Source organism: Grampus griseus (assembly GCF_964374135.1).
Source record: "Grampus griseus genome assembly, chromosome: 1".
NCBI lineage: Eukaryota > Metazoa > Chordata > Mammalia > Artiodactyla > Delphinidae > Grampus > Grampus griseus.
In genome coordinates this window covers 32,162,011-32,183,977 of record NC_139017.1, presented here as the reverse complement: position 1 = coordinate 32,183,977, position 21,967 = coordinate 32,162,011, and the positions used below count along the sequence as shown (strand labels likewise).

General features: G+C 34.5%; 1 protein-coding gene across 2 annotated transcripts in view; it reads right to left on the bottom strand.

Moving 5' to 3' along the window:
* Positions 1-21,967, bottom strand: part of CEP350 (centrosomal protein 350) — a gene marked incomplete at its 5' end in the record, with an annotated part of 126,095 nt that overhangs the window by 81,775 nt on the left and 22,353 nt on the right. The window contains 9 exons of one of the 2 annotated variants that reach the window (XM_082655305.1): positions 114-250; positions 1,468-1,608; positions 2,070-2,180; positions 5,753-5,916; positions 6,383-6,600; positions 8,966-9,152; positions 16,260-16,423; positions 17,834-17,984; positions 19,404-20,464. In XM_082655305.1, the coding sequence (XP_082511431.1) occupies positions 114-250; positions 1,468-1,608; positions 2,070-2,180; positions 5,753-5,916; positions 6,383-6,600; positions 8,966-9,152; positions 16,260-16,423; positions 17,834-17,984; positions 19,404-20,464 (2,334 nt within the window). Of the gene's footprint in view, positions 1-113; positions 251-1,467; positions 1,609-2,069; positions 2,181-5,752; positions 5,917-6,382; positions 6,601-8,965; positions 9,153-16,259; positions 16,433-17,833; positions 17,985-19,403; positions 20,465-21,967 lie in introns of both variants that reach the window. The other variant, XM_082655306.1, reaches the window with a different exon arrangement.

Here is a 21,967-nt window from a genome sequence, read left to right as displayed (position 1 = left end):
TTAATGTCTCTCTTCCCCACGAGACTGTATGCCCATAACTGTATTTCCAGTACCCACAACAGTGCCTGGGACACGATACTCATGACATATTTGCTGAATGACTGGATATTAACCTATCTGTTTCAGCTCTTGTCCTTAGTTGTTTCACGAAGTCTGGAGCATACTGCCGCTGGTGGTCATATAGCGTTGCTAGGGGAGCTCCTGAAGCAGTGATGGCATCTGAGATATGAGTTCGAGTCAACTCTGCCATCTAAATATGAACACACACAAGGCAAAGTAGATATAAAAAGGTAACATCACAGAAGAACTGAGAGTGAGCAGAGTGTCTTAGAAAGATCACTGGATTGAGAGCAAGCAAATTCTGCCATATTAGGTAAAATACTGTGGGCAGGTCATTTAGACTCTTTAAGTTTCAACAACTTCCTTATAAAAATAGAGCTAGACCACATGATTTCTAAGGTTTCACCCAGCTATAACAATCTATGAATTATTAGACAGAAAACCTTCAAATCCAAAATAAGCCACAGTAAACCAAAAATTAAATCTTCCTTCAAGAATCAATTCAATTAGAACTTCCTATCTAAGTCTTTTCTGACCAACAATGTGAAGTACATCTTCCCTATGCTTAGCCATTATTGCCATGTATTACTCATTTGGTATTTATTCAATCACTGCTTTGACGAATTGAAGTGTTTTTGAAATCTCTGTTAATTGTAATCTAAAATTTTCTTGAGAAAAGAGACTTTATACTTATTTGCACAACCCCATGGTACCCATCATATAGTAGGTTCATGGCTTTTTAATAAGAGAATCATTTCACAAACAGTCCTAAATAGTAACTGCTAAAATAAACTGTAACTTTATAGATTATGATATTCTATATAGAGAAAGCAGTAAAACTATTTCTGGCTTTATCTTTGGTATAATAAAAAAAAAAGGACACTAATATCACTCTGGGTAACAATGAAACATCTTCATACAAAACAGACCCATGGTTCCGTGGGACTAAGATTGGGGACTGACTGCAAAGGGCATGAAAGAATATTTCCAATACTCTTAAAAGTTTTATTTCTTGATTATGGTGGTGTTCAGAGGAATAGATAGATACAATAAAGAAATATATATAGATACCTATATCTGTCAAAACTCATAAAACTGTATACTTAAAATGGATATATTTTATTGTTTGTAAATTACACATCAATAAAATTAATATTTTTTTAAAAAGCTTACTCAGGGGCCAAAATATAGAGTTCTTCTGCGTCTTTTTTCTGCCCCCTATATCGTTCACATGGACAACACACTACAATAAATGATGCCTCATTTCTATAGGGTATGGCCCTCATTGAAAGTCACTTATCAAAAGTATGCATTCGCTAGATGTTAGAAACCCATGACTGCTAAGACCAAAGGTAATCAGACTGACTAAAAAGAACTAAAAGGAAAAGCGTTCTCAGTGGCTCTCACCTCACAGATTTGGCGTGCTGCATCTGTGGTCAGGCGAGCAGTCTCTGTTTGCTGAGCAGCTATTTTACAAGTTGCTTCCTGCAGGACTTCAGTTACATCCCGTTGTGATTTAACCACCTGCTGCAATGATTCCGCATGGACCTGTTAATAAAAGAGGGTGAAAAGAGAACTTACTTTATGTCTCAGTCTCATCCCACCCACATTAGTTTTAACTTGTAAATTTGTTTCATGGATCAAATGCCTTGAGGAAAAGAAAACCCAAAACCTTTGACTACTATCTTGATTTCATGTCTTAAAATTTAGATTTTAAAATCTGGAATCTTAAAATCACTGCTGAAGTTTAAGTCTTAACTCCACTGTTCACAAGTTGATGTGTCTGTAGACAAGTAACTACTGTATACCTCAGTTTCCATTTCTCTAAATTGGGGATAGGCCTTGACTACTTAATTTCACAGGGTTGCTACAAGAATCAAATGACATGAAATTAACTCATATGGTATAATGTACTAAAACATTATTATTTACATCTTTCCTTTTTATTCCTATATAACTAAAAGAATACTAAAGTGATTTCAAGGACAGAAATTTGCAAAAGAAGCTACCTGAGCTGCTTTGCTTCGGGTTTCTTCTAATTGCCTCTGACACTCCAGAGCCTCTTGTTCAGCCTTCAATTTCAAAAGGGCCAAGTCTCTTTCATGGCGTTGCTGCTGTGCCTTCAAAATAAAGAAATGATCAACTATTAATTCTAAGACACTAATCTATTTCAGTGCAGAAACTAAATTAAATAGAATGCTGTTTTCCTAACACAGATCTTTTGAAGCAACTAATCAGAGCCTAAAGGAAAGACAGGAAATAGCGGAGACATCAACCATTTACCATTTATCTAAATATTTAGTGACCACCTACTGTGTATCAAATAATGTAGTAATATAAAAAATTTCCAAGACATGCACGACTAAGAACTCATATCAAAAAGCTGGTTTAAAAGAAAAGCTATGGTACCTAACTCTTTGGAGGAGATTAAAACATCCTAAATATAAGAATAAAGATAATGCTTCACCCCTCACAATTTTTTTTTTTTTTTTTTTTTTGTGGTACGCGGGCCTCTCACTGCCGTGGCCTCCCCCGCTGCGGAGCACAGGCTCCGGACGCACAGGCCCAGCAGCCATGGGTCACGGACCCAGCCGCTCCACGGCACGTGGGATCCTCCCGGACCGGGGCACGAACCCGCGTCCCCTGCATCGGCAGGCGGACTCCCAACCACTGCGCCACCAGGGAAGCCCACCCCTCACAATTTTATGATTCCTTTATTTTGACTTTGAAGGAGCAGCTTCATAAAAATGTTGCCCTCCAAACCGTCTCCTTCTCAACAGGACTCTTTCTTACAATTATTCCATACGATGTTATCTATAAATTTATATATTTTCATTTCTTCTGGTATAGTGCTAAATAATATAGGTTCTCTAAAGGTGGTAAGGCTGTATATAAAGTCATACAATACCCTGTCCGTATTTGGAAACCCAGAGATATAATGTATCCCTAAAATGGTAGATAACGTCAGCGGTTTTTCAGATCTCAAGGAAAGGATGACAACTGCAATAGGGCCATTTCCTCAATCCAGTGATTTTTTTAAATAAAGTTGGTATCAGCCCCTCTCCACTGTCCACCAGTGAGCATTTGGAAATGTCTGGAGAGCTTTTACTGTCACAATGAATGGACAGCACTATTGTTATTTATTGGGAGGAATGTAGGAAGGTTGAACAGTTCCATACAAACGAACTATCTATTGGTATTTTAAGAGGAACAACTAGAAAATGAAATTGAAAAAAAAATCATTTATTATCAAAAGACATAAAATATTTAAGAATAATTTTTAAAATGTGTAAGACCGCTACACTGAAAATTACACTGCTGAGAGAAATATTTAAAAATCTGAACAAACAGAAAAAGATACTATGTTCATGAACTAGAAGATGCAATATTGTTAATATGTGAATTCTCCTCATACTGATCTATAGATTCAACGTCATTCAAATCAAAATGCCACCAGGCTTTTAAAATTTTTTGTAGAAACTGACAAACTGATTCTAAAAGTTATGCAGAAATGCAAAAACGTAGAATAGCCAAAACTATCTTGAGAAGAACAAAGTTGGAGTAATTACAGCCTGATTTCAAGACTCACTATGGGGGAGGGATAAATTGGGAGATTGGGATTGACATATACACACTACTATATATAAAATAGAGGACCTACTATAAGGACCTACTATATAGCACAGGGGACTCTACTCAATACTTTGTAATGGCCTAAATGGGAAAAAAAAACTAAAAAAGAGTGGATATATGCATATGTATAACTGATTCACTTTGCTGTACACCTGAAACTAACACAATATTGTAAATCAGCTATATTCCAATAAAAAATTTTTTTAATTGAAAAAAAAAGAAACAAAAATAGTATGGTACTAATAAAGCTATAGTAAAATAGTAAGGTACTAGAAAAACAGTATGGTACTAGACAAATAAGTCAATGGAAAAGAACAGAGTGCAGAAACAGACCAACACATAAATGATTACTTAAATGTTGATAAAGGTACCAAGGTAATTGAAGAAAACGGTGCTAGAACAACCAAACATCCATATGGGAGGAAAGAATTTAACTTTGACCCCTTCCTCACAACCTGTAATTAACTTGAAATGGTTCACACACTTAAATATAAAAGCCAAAACTATAAAGCTTTGGGGAAAAAATAAAAGAATATCTTTGTTAGAGTACCTTAATATCTTAGGGCAGGCAAAGTTTTCTTAGAATACAAAAAGCACTACCCATAAAAGAAAAAGATTAAAAACTAGATTTCATCAAAATTAAAATCTTCTGCTCTTCAAAAGACATAGTTTAAAAAAATGAAAAGGCAAATCAAGGATGAAAAGCAATATTTGAGATATATCTGAAAAAGACTTGTTTCTAGAATATATAAAGAACTCCTACAACTCAATAAGTAAGACATCCCAATCATGAAATAGGCAAAAGATTTGAACAGATATTCACAAAAGAAGACATAAGTTTGATCAATAAATATACTAAAAGATCAATCTCATCAATCATAAAAGAAATGCAAATTAAAACCACAGTGAGATACTACTTCACTCTCACTACAATACACAATGATAGCAAAGATATAATACAACTAGAACTCTCATATATTGCTGTCAGAGTATAAGATGTTACAACTATTTTGGAAAACAGAATGGCAGTTTCTTATAAAGTTAAACATACACTTAACCCAAGCAATTACACTCCTAGCTATTTAGGCAAGAAAAATAAAAATACGTGTTGTATACAGGGCATTGCAAAAAAGTGTTCAGAGCAGGAATACTTATGGTAGCCAAAAACTGGAAATAATACAAATGTACATCAACAGGAGAATGGATAAATGAACTGTGATATATTCATCAATGGAATGTTACTCAGCAAAAAAACCAAAAGCAACACCATGGATGCAATAACATGGATTAATCTTAAAAACGTTATATTGCATAAAATAAGCTAAACACAACAGAGTACAAAGTATACTTCCATTTTATGAAGTTCTAGAACTGGCAAAAATAAACTATGGTGATATGAATCAGAATACTAATTGCCTCTAGGAGGGGAGATTAACTGAAAAGGGGCCTGGGTAAAACTTCTGGGTGACTGAAGTGTTCTATATTTTGATTAGGATGGTTGTTACATGTTCAAAATTCATCAAATTATACACTTAAATTCTGTGTATTTTATTATATTTAAATACTACTTCAGTTTAAAAATATATATACCAATAGCATTCCCACCAAGGAACACTGGATTTTTGTTAGCTAAGGGAAAGTCCTATTATCCTGGCATTACCAAATACTTAGATCTCAGAAACTTTTCTTTTTAGTACAAATAAAGTATTAAAAAACAAAACAAAGAAACAAAAACTCAACCATTTCTGACCTGTCACAAAAAAGAGAAAATATTGAAAATGTTTGATAAGCTGATTTTCACAGTCATGAAAAATGTAGAGAATGTGGAAAATGAAGTATTTGAAAGAGAATGATTGTATTATTGTTCTGCTGCCAAATACTGCATGTTTAATTATCTTTTTAGCATATGGTAGTTTTTCTCAGGGTTATTTATAGGTACTGTATGACAGACTATTTTTTTCTACTTGGCAAGTTAAAGTTGTTGTTTTTTTAACTCATCATTAAAAGTATTTGGAATAGCAAAGAAAAGAGAAAAAAATGCAGAAAACTCCACAAATACCTTTATGATCTGAGCCAGAGACACACTCTCCTGCTGAGCAAGTGAAATGCCTCTAACTCTTTCTACATCTGATAGTTGGCGCACTGACTCCTCAATGGCACTCAAGTAACTGAGTTCTGCTGCCATACGATGCTGGAGGCCAGCAGGAGAAAAGCGCTTAGAACCTGGAAGGCATATAATTGTCAAATATCAAAGTTCACATGAAATTACATCTCAGATTTCTAAAATTCATTTCTCATTTTAAGGTCCAAAAACAAGTCTGCTTTCCTCTTTAGGAAAGAGAGTGACTTATTAGTACAATGTTTCTTAATAGTTACTTCTTTTGTGTGTGGATGAGCACACATACATGCATGTGTACATAATACATATATACCTGTGAACACTTAGGAGTACATATATGGGATACATTTTTCAAGTGTCTTTTGAATAATGCTGGCAAAATGGGAAAAGTCACCACTATTGAATCTCTCACGCTTTTCAATATTTATTTTCGGGCACAATTTTTGTTTTCAAAAAGTAATTGCATTCACTTGAAACAACATTTCTCTATGGTTTAATTGAAAGAAAAGAAATTTTCAGAAAAAAATTAATACCTTATTTTTTAATTTACAGCTGCATGGATCTACTTGCCTGGTGTTGAAGCCATCTCTGTCGTTCTGCTGGCAGCCAGGTTCGTATCAGCAAAAGTTGCATTAGGCTTAAATCCTGTTATAGTTGGAGTCACTACTATTGAGGATTTAGATCTTTCTAATGAAGTTCCTGGAAGGTCAAACTGCAACAATTTCTGGGAACTTGGAGATAGGGGAGAAGTTGGAGTTTTCTGTGATCTTCCCTTGTCTGATGAGACACTAGAAGTTTTGTTTCATAAAGACATTATAGAAAGGAAAACTACTTCAAGAACCATCTAAACAATTAATAAGAACAACATGCATAACTTTATTAACATTAGCTTTAAAAAGCTGTGATTCAGGCATTTATTCATTTAACCGAGTCGCTATGCTGAGTGAATGACTATGAATACTCCTCTTACTGCTAGATTTACAGTGGGGAACAAGCTAGGGACAAACCCTGCCCAAAATAATATGGAAAAGGAGTCTCTTGATTAAATTGGCACTTAACTCTTTCCTCTACAATGTACATTTATCATGAATCACTTATTGTAGTATCAGGCAAAATCCTCTAGAATACTTGGAGTTTATATAGCAATTATAAAATTACAACCATACAAAAAGGCAAGGTCAAGCCTATTTTATAAAAAACATCTTAAAATATATCTCTGAAAGAGAATAAAATACCATTTTGTGTTAAAAATGTTTAAATGACAAAAATTATTCGTTATTCCTCTTAACCAAAAAGTCACAGCAAAAATTTTTCATACTAACCATCTCTAAATACTTTATATATGTCCATTTGTTTCTGTCCACTTTTTAATGCTATAGCTCTTTCCTGAACTTTCTAAGAAGTAACCTGTCATACCAATTTGATGAAAACAACTCAAGGACACAAGGCACATGTCTAGCCCCTCTTTGAGAAATTATGCTCATTAAAAGTATTGTTTCTCATAACAAGAAGCATGCTGCCTTGCACTAACCATTTATTTACTGACTAAATTACTCAAATACCCTATAAAGCATGTTAGCAGTTAGCATATTTCAACATACTAAAGCAAGCTTACTTTTAGCTTTAATAAAACTATGAGATGGTTTTCAAAGGTAAACATTTCTCTTATACCAGCATTTAAATATTTGAATAAAAGTAGTCTTGAGAGGCACTCACTTGTTTCCAGTGACCTTTAATTTTCTACTGACGGTTTAGAGAAATACATTTTTAACAGTCTGACAATTTCATTTATGGAACATAAAAAGAATTATCATTACTTCTGTCTCCTAATAGATCTCCATGAAAGAATTCCAACACAACATCAAAACAAACTACTCTGTCTGAATCTCACCTTATGGTTTTACAAGATGAATTTATATTTGTTCTGCAGAGACTTCCCCAGATTAGCGTTTCCAATGATGTTAGTTAAGTTTTCCAAAAAATAAAAAGGAAACAAAGGGAAAGAGTGTGTAGACAGTGTCTACAGCCATGTAAGTTAAGAAAAAAATAGGCTAAATAATTTTTTAAAAATCTGGACTCCTTTGTATCAAAACCTCAAATTGTTTTATCCACTGTGAATCTCCACAGGTGGAAAAGTGGGGGTCTAGACTACAGTATGGGGCATTTATCAACTTATTTGGCTATGGATTCTGTTTCAGAAATGTTTAACTTGGTAGATTTTGCCAATTAAATCATCAGAGTATCTCTTAAGGAAAGGTAAAGTTTTCTGAATTCCAAAATCATTGACAAAGAAATTAAAATTCAACTTTAAACATAGCAACGATGGTATTAACGATACAGCATTATCTGCAACATGAAAGCATTAAAAATGATTATCTGTATGTGACACTGTACTAGAAAAAGCACATAGTTTTAAAATAAAAAAGAAATATTCATGTCTTCTCAGAGCTTAAATTTCCAGAAGGACAAAACCAGTGCAGCAGATAAAAAGTCATGGAGACAGAGTAGGAACTGTACATAAAGCAATAGTTATGTGTAAGCAATAGGCTAAGTGCATAATATATTATGATATTAAAAAGAAGTAAAAAAACAGAGTGTACAAGTTCCATAATCAATGTAAGAGTGAGACTTCAAAATCTGCTTGAGTCATCTAATAAGTGGAGCAGAAGAGAAAAGTTCAGAGGTACAAATAAACAATGATACCAAAAGAACACTAAGTGGTTGTGTTTAAAGAGTGGAAGAATACAGTTGAGAAGAAAACTGTATAAACAAAGGAAATAAGATAGTCTTTGGTAGCCTAGTGATAACACTTCAAATAAAGTTAAGCTCTTAATGTTGATCTCTGGGGTAACTGTGAGCTCCCAGAGTACCCTAAGGAGAGTAGTTGCTTGGTCAAAGGATTGAGTCAAGAAAACAACTGTGGCAATGGCATTTAGAATAGAAAGGTAGGTTGTGCTAGAGGCAGAGAATTCCTGTGGGAGTGGTTGTAATTGTTTAGGTGAGAGATGACTATATTCTAAAATATAGATAACGACTAGAGCTATGAACAAAACCACAAAAAAACATAAATTTATTAAGTGAATTCTCTGAACATCAATGATATTGTAACTTTAATTAAATATGAATTACAGTATAAAATATGCATTATTTTACCTCAAAGAATGCCCAGAAAGATCCTCCAAAGTGCTATCAGTGTCAAGAGTCTGCTCATAATCTTTAACAGAAAGTTTGCTACTGGTCCCAGATTTCTTTCCTTGATGAGAGCCACGTTCTGAACTAGAGTGTACTTTTTCTTCATCAAGAAGTGAGTTCTGAATATTTCCAGTGAGTGAATCTAGCCCTGTAAAGTAAATTTCTTATAAAACTGATTCCCAATATTAGAAGCTACTGAGAGATAATTGATATCTAGATTTCAATAAAATAACAAAAAGTACAAATAACAAAAAGTACAGACTATCTTAAAATGGACTTTAAAAAATTTTGTTTTTCATATGTAAGATAAAGCAGTTCTTCATTCTTTGCTTCCATTTAAGCAAAGTGAAATTTCTTCCATTAATATCTCCCACTTGCTATTAAAAAATAAATTGTTCTTAGATCAAACGTTTAAAAAGAAAGACAAACATATTAAACAAGAATGAAGTACTATTCTATCCCTATAAAAAAGTAACCAAAAGGAAATTTTTTAAGGATAAAACCCAGAGGTAAGCGAAAAATGGTATCAACTGCCAACTGAACTACCATAATCCTTTCAAAAAACTCTATGGCAAGAACTAAGTAGCCAGATTCATAAAACTGTTCATATTCTCTAAGAATAATCTTACTTACAGGGGTATCTTAAGGAGATTATTGAAACAAACAAAACACAAATTGTGCGTGACATTCAATGCATAACTTTAAAATTAAAAAAATTTCGGGACTTCCCTGGTGGCGCAGTGGTTAAGAATCCGCCTGCCAATGCAGGAGACATGGGTTCGAGCCCTGGTCTGTGAAGATCCCACATGCCATGGAACAACTATGCACCACAACTACTGAGCCTGCGCTCTAGAGCCTGAGAGCCACATCTACTGAGCCCACGTGCCTAGAGCCCATGTTCTGCAACAAAGACAAGCCACCGCAATGAGAAGCCCGAGCACTGCAACGAAGAGTAGCCCCCGCTCACCGCAACTAGAGAAAGCCCGTGCGCAGCAATGAAGACCCAACACAGCCAAAAATAAGTTAATTAAAAAAAAATTTCAACCTACATTTCCAACAATAGAATTGTCTATATTACATAGATAATAGTAACTTGAATATTTAAATAGCACTCTGTAATTTAAAATGCACTGCATATATATTACCTTATTGCTCTTAAACACCTTATGAAGTGGGTACCATATAATTAATTTGCTGATGAGGTTAACTAGAGATCTATGAGGCTAAATAACTTAAGGATACACAGTCGATAGCAGAAATGGGACATAAATCCAGGCCTCATGACTCTAAGTCTAGGGCATTGTTCATCTTGATGATATGTTTCAATAGCAGCACAGAAAAATATTTGCTAGGTTAAAAAAAAAAGCAGAAAAAAGAATCATGTGCACATTTTAATGACAGTTAAAAAAAAATTTTAATGCAGATATATGGTTAAAGATCAAAAGAAAATGGAAAAGTAAAGAAAAAAACAATTATGCTGCACACCCATGTTCACAGCAGCATAATCACAATAGCCAAAAGACAGAAGTAACTCAAGTGTCCTTCAACAATGACTGCAATAACAAAACATGGTATATACATACAATGAAACATTAGTCAGCCTTAAAAAGGAAGGACTTTTTTCTTTTTTTTTTTTGCAGTACGTGCGCCTCTCATTGTTGTGGCCTCTCCCGTTGAGGAGCACAGGCTCCAGATGCGCAGGCTCAGCGGCCATGGCTCACGGGCCTAGCCACTCCACGGCATGTGGGATCTTCCCAGACTGGGGCACAAACCCGTGTCCCCTTCAGCGGCAGGCAGACTCTCAACCACTGCACCACCAGGGAAGCCCAGGAAGGACATTTTGACACATGCTACAACATGGATGAACTTTGACAACATTATGCTAAGTAAAATAAGCCATCCAGTCACAAAAGAACGAATACTGTATGATTATACACCTATATGAGGTCCTAGAGTAGGCAAATTCATAGAGATGCACAAAGTAGAACAGCTGTTACCAGGTGCTAAAGGCAGGGGAAAATGAGAGTTATTATTTAGTGGGTATAGAGTTTCAGTCTGGGATAACAAAACAGTTGTGGAGATGGATAAAATGGTGATAGTTGCACAAAAGTGTGAATGTACTTAATGCCACTGAACTGGACACCTAACAATGGTTAAATTTCCTAGTCAAATTCATAGAGACAGAAAGTAGAACGGTGGCTGCCAGGGGCTGGAGAGGGAGGAACAGGGAGTCACTGTTTAATAGGTACAGAGTTTCAGTACAGGAGGATGAAGACGTTCTGGAGACCTATGGTAGTGAAACTTCGTTGCAAACAGTGTGAATAAATTTAATGCCACTGAATGGTATGCTTAAAAATGGTTAAAATGGCAAATTTTATGTTAGCTATTTTTACCAATAAAAAAATAGGTTAATTTAAAAATTATGCTATATTATGCTGTAGTGATAGTAATAAGGTAACAATTTTTCATTAAAATTTGGTTTAAAAAAGGAAAAAGGAGAACAGTCTTACCATATGAGAAATATCAAAGCCAACTATCAATCAAAGAAATGCAAATCACTTCAATGAGATGCCATTTTTCATTATTAGATTAGCAAATATTTTTAAAGTAATGAAACCTTGAGTGTCATTCAGTACACACAGGAAATAATATTCATAAACCATTTTCATGGGAGTGCAAACTCATATATCCTTCTTGAGGACAACTCAAAAAATATATACAAATCATTTTCCAGCCAAGCCCTTGACTCAGAAATTCCACCTGACTCATAGTCATTCATCCTAGGAAGCTATGTAAAGATATATACAATGAATTAAATATGCTGACTGCATTATCATAATGGGGAGAAAAACACACAAATAATCTAGACGATTATTAATCAGTGAGAAAGGATTCTATAATCTAAAATCTATTCATGATCCCTAGGCTAGAAGCAAGCTGTTAATACTGTTTATCTCTAAATTTTCCATAATACAGACGCACTCTTATAATAAAAACACTTCATTCATTTAATATATTTTTTCAAACATAAATATACAACTGAAAAATTGTTCTGGATTTCAAAAAACTAGAAATTGTAGACAATATAATGGTCTAAGCAAGAAAGACCTAAACTCCAAACAAGGGACCTATATGCAAAGAAAACGTTTGCCCACAGTTTAAAAGACTGCCAAAGGAAAGTATATGTTTTAAAGTTAAATTAAGATAAATAATTTTTTCTTATGATTACCACTTTAATCTATCAACTATTTTCAACTACATTGGGAAGGAGCTGAGTGAGCATGCAGACAATCTTTTCCACCACCAGATGGAGCATATACAACAAAATTTACACATCTCAGAACTCTGGGATAAAGTACTAAGTTTAAGTTGATGCTGTGGGAAGTAAAATATATGTTTTTTTTTTAAGGCATTGTGAGAGGGATCAGGGAAACTGAAAGCCAAAAACAGTACCTGTATTTCATCTAACCAAGTTTTAGATTATAATTTTTAAAACCTATACTGAATCATATTGTTTATACTCATATATTTAATATATCATGATATCTTAACTTGTACAATATATTGCAGTAGAAGGTACACTTGATTCAGGAGTTAGAAGCCAGAATCTAGGCTTCGCCAGTAACTAGTTAGTAACCTTAGGTGAGACACTAACATAACAAAGATCGGCATTTTTGAGCAAGATCAGCATTTCCCAAAACATATTCTGCTCAATTCTAATGTAACATGCTGACAGAAGAACTGATTCTGTGGTCAAATAAATTTGAAAAATACTTCATACTATAGCCTCATCCTCATCCTAAAATAAATAATCCATATTAGCACATTAAAAGTGTTGATGAACACCAAAAGCACAAGCACCAAAAGCAAAAATAAATATGTGAGACTACATCAAACTAAAAAACTTCCACATTTTGTCTTCATCAACAAAATAAAAAGACAACCTATGGCAAAATACTTACAAATCATATACCTGATAAGGGCTTAATATCCAAAATACATAAAGAATTCACACAACTCAATAGCAAACAATCCAGTTAAAACATGGGCAAAGGAACTGAATAGACAGTTTTCTAAAGGGAAAACAGTATGGAGGTTCTTCAAAAAACTAAAGTAGTACTACCATATGATCCAGCAATTCCACTTCTGGGATTTTATCCAAAGAATATGAAAACACTAATTCGAAAATATATATGCACTCTGATGTTCATTGCAGCATTATTCACAACAACCAAAATATGGAAACAACCGTCCATCAGTGGATGAAGGGATAAAGAGGTGGTACATATACAATGGAATATTATTCGACCATGAGAAAGAAGGACATCCTGCCATTTGTGACAACATGGATGGACCTTGAGGGCACTGTGCTAAGTGAAATAAGTCAGACAGAGGAAGACAAATACTGTATAATATCACCTATATGTGGAATCTAAAAAATCCAAACTCGTAAAAGGACAGAGTAGAAAAGTAGTTGTCAGGGGTAGAGGAAATAGGAAGATATTGGTAAAAGATTACCAACTTTCAGCTGTAAGATAAATAAGGTCCAAGGATCTAATGTATAACATGGTTACTGTAGTTGATAACACCGTATCATATAATTGAAATTTGCTAGGAGAGTAGAACTTAAATGTTCTCACCAATATATATATATAGTGATGGATGTGTTAGTTAATGGACTAGATGGAAGGAATTCTTTCACAATATATATGTATATCAAATCATCACGATGTACACTTTAATTACCTTACAATTTTATTTGTCAATTATCCCTTAATACAGCTGTAAAAAATTAAAAGAAAAAAAAATAAAAGTGTTGATGAACCCTGCAAGAAAGAAACCTGTTTCACTCTAAAGGCTTTTCCCAAGTTTATGGAACCATGGAGCTCTTTTATCCTCAGAATACTTATGAAACAGCCTATTGCACTGAATCAGTATTTCACAAGAAAAGACAGGCTTTGGGAAGTGTTGATAAAATGATGTCTAATGTTCCTGCCAAAGACTTTCAGAACACTTCCAATCTGCAAGAGAATTATACTAGGTAAATGATTTTAAAAAGAATCTATTCCTAGCACTCTCACATTGGAAATATAAAGTGGCACTAGCTTTTCTGAAGAGCTATTTGGCAAAATGTATCCAAATTTTAACCACAGCATACTCAGTGTCCCATTATCTCCCTTCTAGGATTTTCTCTTAAAGGAAAGAACCAGATCAAATGCATAAAGATGCATTTGTAAGGATATTCAATGCAGCAGTGTTTATAATAGGAAAAAAAAAAAAAAGAACCTAAATGTCTAGCAATGGGGAATTGGCTAAATAAATTACAATATATTCAAATAACAGAACACTAGGTAGTCACTACAAAGGGTTATCCATATTTACTAACACAGAAAGGCATCTGTAACCCACTAACATAAAAAAGAATCGCATAAAATGTGATCTTGTACATGTAACGTTTTCTATTTACATATGCCTACTGATTGTCTAGAAGGATTCTTACTAAAAATGTTAACATTTCACATCCATTAGAATGTCTGTTCTTCAAAAAAAACAAAAACCCAGAAAACAACAAGGGTCATTTTAGTATGTATGTGGAGCAACTGGAACCCTTGTGCACTACTGGTGAGAATGTAAAAGGTTGTAGCTGCTATGGAAAACTGTATGGCAGTTCCTCAAAAAAATAAATATAGAAATGCCTTTTGATCCAGCAAGTCTACAACTGGGTATATACACAAAAGAACTGAAAGTGGGGATTCAAACAGTATTTGCACACCAGTGTTCATGTCCACATTATTCCCAATAGCCGAAAGGTTGAAACAATCAAGATATCCATCAACTGAAGAAAGAATACACGAAACGTGGTATATACATATAATGGAATATTATTCAGGAAGGACATTCTGACACATGCTACAACATGGATGAAATTTGAAGACATTATGTGAAATGAAATAAGCCAGACACACAAAGACAAATATTGCATGATGCCACTTATATGAAGCACCTAGAGTAGTCAATTTCATAGAGACAGAAAGAACAGTGGTTAACAGGGGCTCAGGGAAGGCAGGAAAGGGAAATTGCTGCTTAATGGGTTCAGAGTTTCAGCAATGGGATGATGAAAAAGTTCTGGAATGAGGTAATGACGATGGTTGTACAACACTGTGAATGTGCTTAACAGCACTGTATTGTACACTTGAAAATGGTTAAAATGATGAAGTTTACATTATGTATATTTTACCACAATAAACTAAAATAAAACCTAAAAAAATGTTAACATTGGTTATCTCTAGGTAGAGGGAATACAGGTGATTTTTAATTTTTAAATATTTTCTATATTTACAGATTTCTCCTCCCCCCCCCTTTTTTTTTTTAACTCAATGAGCAATTTTTTACTATCAGAAAAAATAGTTTTGGAGGCAAAATCATTCCCTAGGGACCATCCGGTGAGCTTAAGAAGCCTTTGCCTAATTACTGTTATCTTCTCACCTCTAGGCTTACAGAGCAAATGAGATGTACGCATTATACATGTAAGCTTCGAAATTACCATATAAAGCATCTATTATCATCTTCATTTTATAGATAAGGAAACTTGAGTATTATATTTATTCAATAACACTCAGAAATGTACATGATATAAAGTTTTTTAAAAAGCACTTGCAGGGCTTCCCTGGTGGCGCAGTGGTTGAGAGTCCGCCTGCCGATGCAGGGGACACGGGTTCATGCCCTGGTCTGGGAAGATCCCACATGCCGTGGAGTGGCTGGGCCCGTGAGCCATGGCCACTGAGCCTGCGCGTCCGGAACCTGTGCTCCACAGCAGGAGAGGCCACGACAGTGAGAGGCCCGCGTACCGCAAAAAAAAAAAAAGGACTTGCAAGACAATATGATTTCACTTCTGTTTTTTAAATAAAAATGTATGTGGGAGTGTGCCTGATTTTATGTATATACTGGAAAAATAGGCATCAAAAACATTAATAGTAGTTACCTCTGAGCAGAAGAATCAATAGGGATTTATGTTTCTTGCATGATTATTTATCTACAATCCTTAATTTTTTATCATTGTTAATGTATTCCTTTTGTACTAAGCGTAAGATTTATAATGTCATATATCAAAAGGTATTGTTGTAATGATAAATATGAAAGCCAATTACATTATCATAAAGAATTCATCTAACTTATGAAATGAAATCATAACTTTAGATCACTATCACAAAGTCACTGGTAAGAGAAAAAAATTACCATGTAGAATTCCACTTACATTCTATCTTTTCCTTTTTTCCTTTCTTTCCTTTAGAAGAAGAAGATGAACGAGATGACGCAGCAGACTGGGCCCCTGATGAGTGCTGGGAGGTAACATCCACAGAGGAAAGATCATAGGCAGACTTTCTGCTAGAATGATCCTCCTGAACGCCTAAACTGTTACTACCAATACTGTCAAAGAATAAGTAATAGTGGTTAAAGCAAGAAATAAAAAGTCTCAAATCACAGCTCAAACTATAGATATTTTAAAATCTATTTAGTCACAAGGAGAATATAACTATAATCAAACGCGCTTTCCATTTTTCTTGGTTTCTTACTACCAGAAACCTGGATTATTCCCTATGGCTCAATTTATTACTGAGAAAAGTCTCAGGCAGTTTTTTACTGAAGTGAAACCAATAAAAATGGGTAATTCAGACACATAAGAGAAAAAAATATAATGTTGGATACTGAAAAATGTGGCCTCAATTTCTATTCAAATTTATAATTTATTAACTTCCTTCTGATAATCTTATAGGGAACAATAATTTAATATGCTCTACTTCAACTGAGAAAAAAATGCAATAAATCATATTGACTGGTGATATTAAATGTCAATACAATTAAATCCTTGCAAGTCTTGATTTAAAAATTAGTTTTTTCTTTAAAGTTCAAAATTTAAAATTATACTTCTCCTGCTATAATCTTAATAATATTTATTTTCATTAATCCAGCTAGATATAACTAATTTTTAAAAGATCATCCAATAATTTTATGTGCATTACAATTTGTAATTTGTGAAGAAAGTTACACTGCATGTGAGTAATTACAGATTATTTTGTATGGTAACAAAATTTAGGGAGGAAATTCTCTCTGGCAAAATCTGATTCACTTACTATATGACGCTGTACAAGTAACAACCTTAGTGCTTCAGTTTCCTCTCTCAAGTAGGAATAATAACAAAAATACTTATATCAGGCTATTGTAAGAATGAGTTAATACAGGTAAAGCCCACTCAGTCCTCTCAGTGCCTTGTACATTAAGTGCTCAATAAATATTAATGTTATAATGTTGCTATTTTTCAAAGATTTGCAAAATTTTAGATGTTATCCCAATTATAAAAAAATTTACTGATTACTTAGGATCATGAAGTCAAGGGTCTATCTAGTCATCTTCAATTCTATCACAGAAAACCATTTCTTAATCATCTCATATTAATATACCATGGGATAGTTTTCCCAATACTAACCTCTACTGGGGATTCACAGATTGCTTTAACAACCTGTATTTTGCTTATTATGTGCCAGGCCCTGTTCTACATACTTTGTATTTCACTGAATATTCATAACACTTTAACAGAGAAGAAAACTGAGGCACAGGGAAATTAAGCAATATGCCCAAAGACAAACAACTAATAATTAGGAAAGCCAGTATTTAAACCCACACAGTCTGGATCCAGAGCCCACGCTCTTAATAACCACTATGCTATCTTTAAACAAGGAAAATTTGACAAATATTCAGACCATAGTTCTCATTTGTACATTTTTCTCACTCTTCAGATTTTGCTCCATATTGTCAACATATTCTTCTTACTTGGGTTCAAGAGCTGACTTTTTTTCTGTCAAAGTCCCACTCCCTGCAGAGGAGACAAAATCATCTTCATATGAAATGCTGCTTAGAGGGGTTGTGATGGCATTCAAAGACCGTGATGCTGATGTTCCTCTTTCCAACCTGTCTTCAAATCCTGTCAAAAGTAATAATTAAAATGTGTTTTAAAACAAAAATTTAAAAAACTATAAGCAACGCATTCCATAACCTGGAGATTAACAACACAGATTTAGGGTCATTTTAGTTTGCTTTCATTAGGGCTTCTTTTCAAGTTATCTTTATACCTAACAATACATTTTTAACTTCTTATTAGGGAAATTTTCAAACATACATGACAGTAGAGAGAATCATATAATGAAACCAGTGCATCCATCACCCACCTTTAACAATTATCAATACATGACCAATCTAGTTTCAATTAAACTTCCTATTCCCTCCATCTGTAACTCTCCCCAAATATTACTTTGAAACAAATCCCAGATAACAGATCATTTCAACTCTAAACATTTCAGTATAATATCTTAATGAAAATCTAACAGAAGGATTTAAGGACAAATCCAACTTCCTTGTGAAAAAAAAATGGAGGGTGTTGATTTAAAAGCACTTTGCTATAACCAAAAGAACTTTAATATCCAAAGAACCTCAAAACTATCACCTATAGAAATAAGTGTTAAACAAAAGAGATCAAAAGCACATATAGGTCTGCACAAGATCATACCAAAGTGGCTAAATATAAATTCTAGGAAAATGCAATGGGATACCCAATTAAGCATAAGCTGAACAGATGAAATCAATTCATTTGTCAGATATGTTGATGGAAATGAAAAACCACAGTATCCATGGCTGACTTAGGGCTCAGCCTCACTCTCCAACCTGGGAATTCTAAGGTTATACTAGCATAAGATGTGTAGAATCCACCTACAGTAGAAGAACAGAGAAAGGGACTTGAAGGAATTGAGGCCACCACAGAAAAGGAAAAGTTGTGTTGCAGGATTTCAGGGATAAGAAGGGAACTTTAAAAGTTATTGTTTCAGGATCCAAATATATAGCTACACTACTCTCAAAGTCTGTTTTTAAAATTAGTTTTGACAAACAGTAATAGATCTGTTTCCACATTAGAAATGTTACTGCAGTTGCCCCTCTCAATCCTTGACCACTATATTTCCAGTGATTCACACACAAATCACTGTTTTAAGAAATATACTTATTTTCTATCTAAATATATAACTCTGGTCACAGTAAACCTAGTATACACTTGATACATACCAATCCTGAACATCACCTAAGAATTTCTCTAAATTAGACTAAAATTTCTATAACCACCAACCATTGTTTTATGACAATAACAGCTAAGAACTAAAATTTTAAAGATTAAATTAGAATACTCTAGTTGAAGCTTGCAGATAACTCAGATTAATTTGGACAATAATAAATCTCTACTATCCTTGTAATGAATGATGAAAATTTACAGTTAAATATTATCTTGTGCAGAATTGTGAAATAATTTATCTTAAGATAACATACAAATATTACAAAGGTTACTTATTTTTCTCACCTTTTCCATATAATTTATATGATTTTGTAAAAATATTAATGACACTATGTGGACTTCCCTTCGCCAATTCTTCCCATGGTCCTTTGCTTTGTGTACCACCTATGGGCCCAAAGAGTGGCAAAAATTTTTCAGCTTCCTTCTGAAACTCTTTGATGGGTTCATAAGCATTTCTTTCTCCAGCACAAAATTCCTTTTCTTTTAAGATTTCTGCTAACTTCAAAGGGGACCGTGCATCTTGACCTCCCTCTTCTTCAGAGAGACTACCCTCACTAAGAAGAGGCCCTTCACTCACTGAATCTGTGCTGGAACCAAGAGACATTTTGGCTTTGTCTTGAGAACAAGCTTGCATATCAGAGCTAGAAAAGTCAGTCTGCCTCTTACACAACTGTGCCAGCAGCCCTTCTGGTTTGGGACCAGGGGATCTCATTCTGAAGCTTGATACGGCACTATGAGGTCTTATCATCTCAGGAAGCTTTTTAAATTCACTAAGGTTGCCTACACCAGGAAGATCATCATCAAAAGTTGCATGAGACACACAGGTTCCCAGCATCTTTTGAATTCGAGCAGAGAAAACATCTTCTGCATCCTCTTTCACAAGTGGACTTATAGCCTTGGTCCAATGTCCATCTTCTTGGGGTGTTCGCTGCACATCATACTCAGTGTTCCATACTGACCCATAGTTAATGTTAGCCCCAGCTAATTTCTTAGCTTCACTTTCAATCCTGCTGGACAAAGAAGCAGCTGTTGCTTTCAAGGCTTCAATACGATCCAGTTTACTCTTATATTGGCTAGCACTAGGTTTTAACAAGGCATCTGGATGAGCAGCTGGTGAGGTCAGATATGGTTGAGGTGTAAAAGATAATGGCCCTGAAGCCATATTATGATTCTTCCTAGTTGGTAAAATGGATTCAAAATCCTTATGCAAAATTCCTACATGCTCTAGACTCAAGAGATGGGAAAATAAATTTCCAGCTGTTCCAACAAGAGGCTGTGGTTGAGAATGGTGGACTCGTGGACTCAGTCTGTCAGGCTGCATCCATGTAGGATCTATCAAATCCCTTCTGGAAATGAAAGTTACAATATGTTAGTTAACACAGGACCTCATAACTAAGCCACCTTTTTTTTAAGTTTTGTTTTTTCTGATTATAAGAGTAATGCATAGCCACTGCACACACACACACAAAAAAAGACAGACAAAGGATAAAAAAGATAAAGATCACTCATAGCTAACCAATGAGAAAGAGGCACTATCACTATTTCATTATATCTTTCTAGGACTTCCCTGGTGGCACAGTGGTTAAGGTCTGCCTGCCAATGCAGGGGACATGGGTTTGAGCCCTGGTCCAGGACGATTCCACATGCTGCAGAGCAACTAAGCCCATGTGCCACAACTACTGAGCCTGAGTGCCACAACTACTGAAGCCCATGCGCCTAGAGCCCGTGCTCTGCAACGAGAAGCCACTGCAATGAGAAGTCCATGCACTGCAACGAAGAGCAGCCCCTGCTCGACACAACTAGAGAAAAGCCTGCACGCAGCAATGAAGACCCAATGCAGCCATAAATAAATAATTTTTTAAAAAATAATTATATCTTTCTAAACATTTTTCTACATGTATGTTGTGTTTCATGTCATTTTCACGAAAATGAAATCTTATCATACATACTGTTCTGTAAACAGCTTTCTTCAACTAAGACACATTTTTTAAACTATTGAGGAGAAGGCATTATAACCCTTAAAACTCCGTGGACAAAATTTTTTACAATATTGGCTCTACCTTTCTCTTTAAAAATAATGTTACATAAAAGAGAAATGCTTAAGATTGTAGGCATGATATTACTCTAACCAACACATATTTAATAAACACCAAACAGTTATGTTTAACATTGTACATACTAAAGAAATGAGATTATTACAATCTAGTTCTAAGAAAAATTGATAGGGCATCCTTAAAGGCTAGAAACAGAATAAAGATGCCCTAGATGACATTATATAATTCACTTATATTTCCAGATTATAGACAACCTCCCTGTATACTAAGGAATACTATACAAAGGTTAAAGACTGGTGTTAATTATTAAGAAGATCCTTAGAAAAAATAACATGAGGTTTTGTCCTTGGTCTTGTCCATTATTTTTGGATGATGACATGAAGACATGCTTATCAAATTTGTAGATGACAGAAAGTTAGGAGGCATGGCTAACCCAACAAATTATTGAATTATGATTCAAAGTTATTTAGACAGGCTGCAACCTTAGACCAAACTAGTATGAATTAATATGAAGTCCTACCAATTAAGTTCAAAAAAAATCATCTGGAGGAGGGTAACCAGGGTGATGAGGGAAATGAAAGGCATGTAATACAAGGTTTGGTTGAAGGTTATGTGGTAGCAGTCTTGTATATTGAATGACTGCTATGAAAGCAGAATAAAGGAAGACTAGTGAATAGATTCTATATCACAGAATATAGACTATTACAAATGCAAGGTGTGAGGTTATTAGTGCCCAAATTAAGCTGGTAGAAACAGAAATACAAAGGAAGTTATAAATAAAAAGGTACTGCTGAA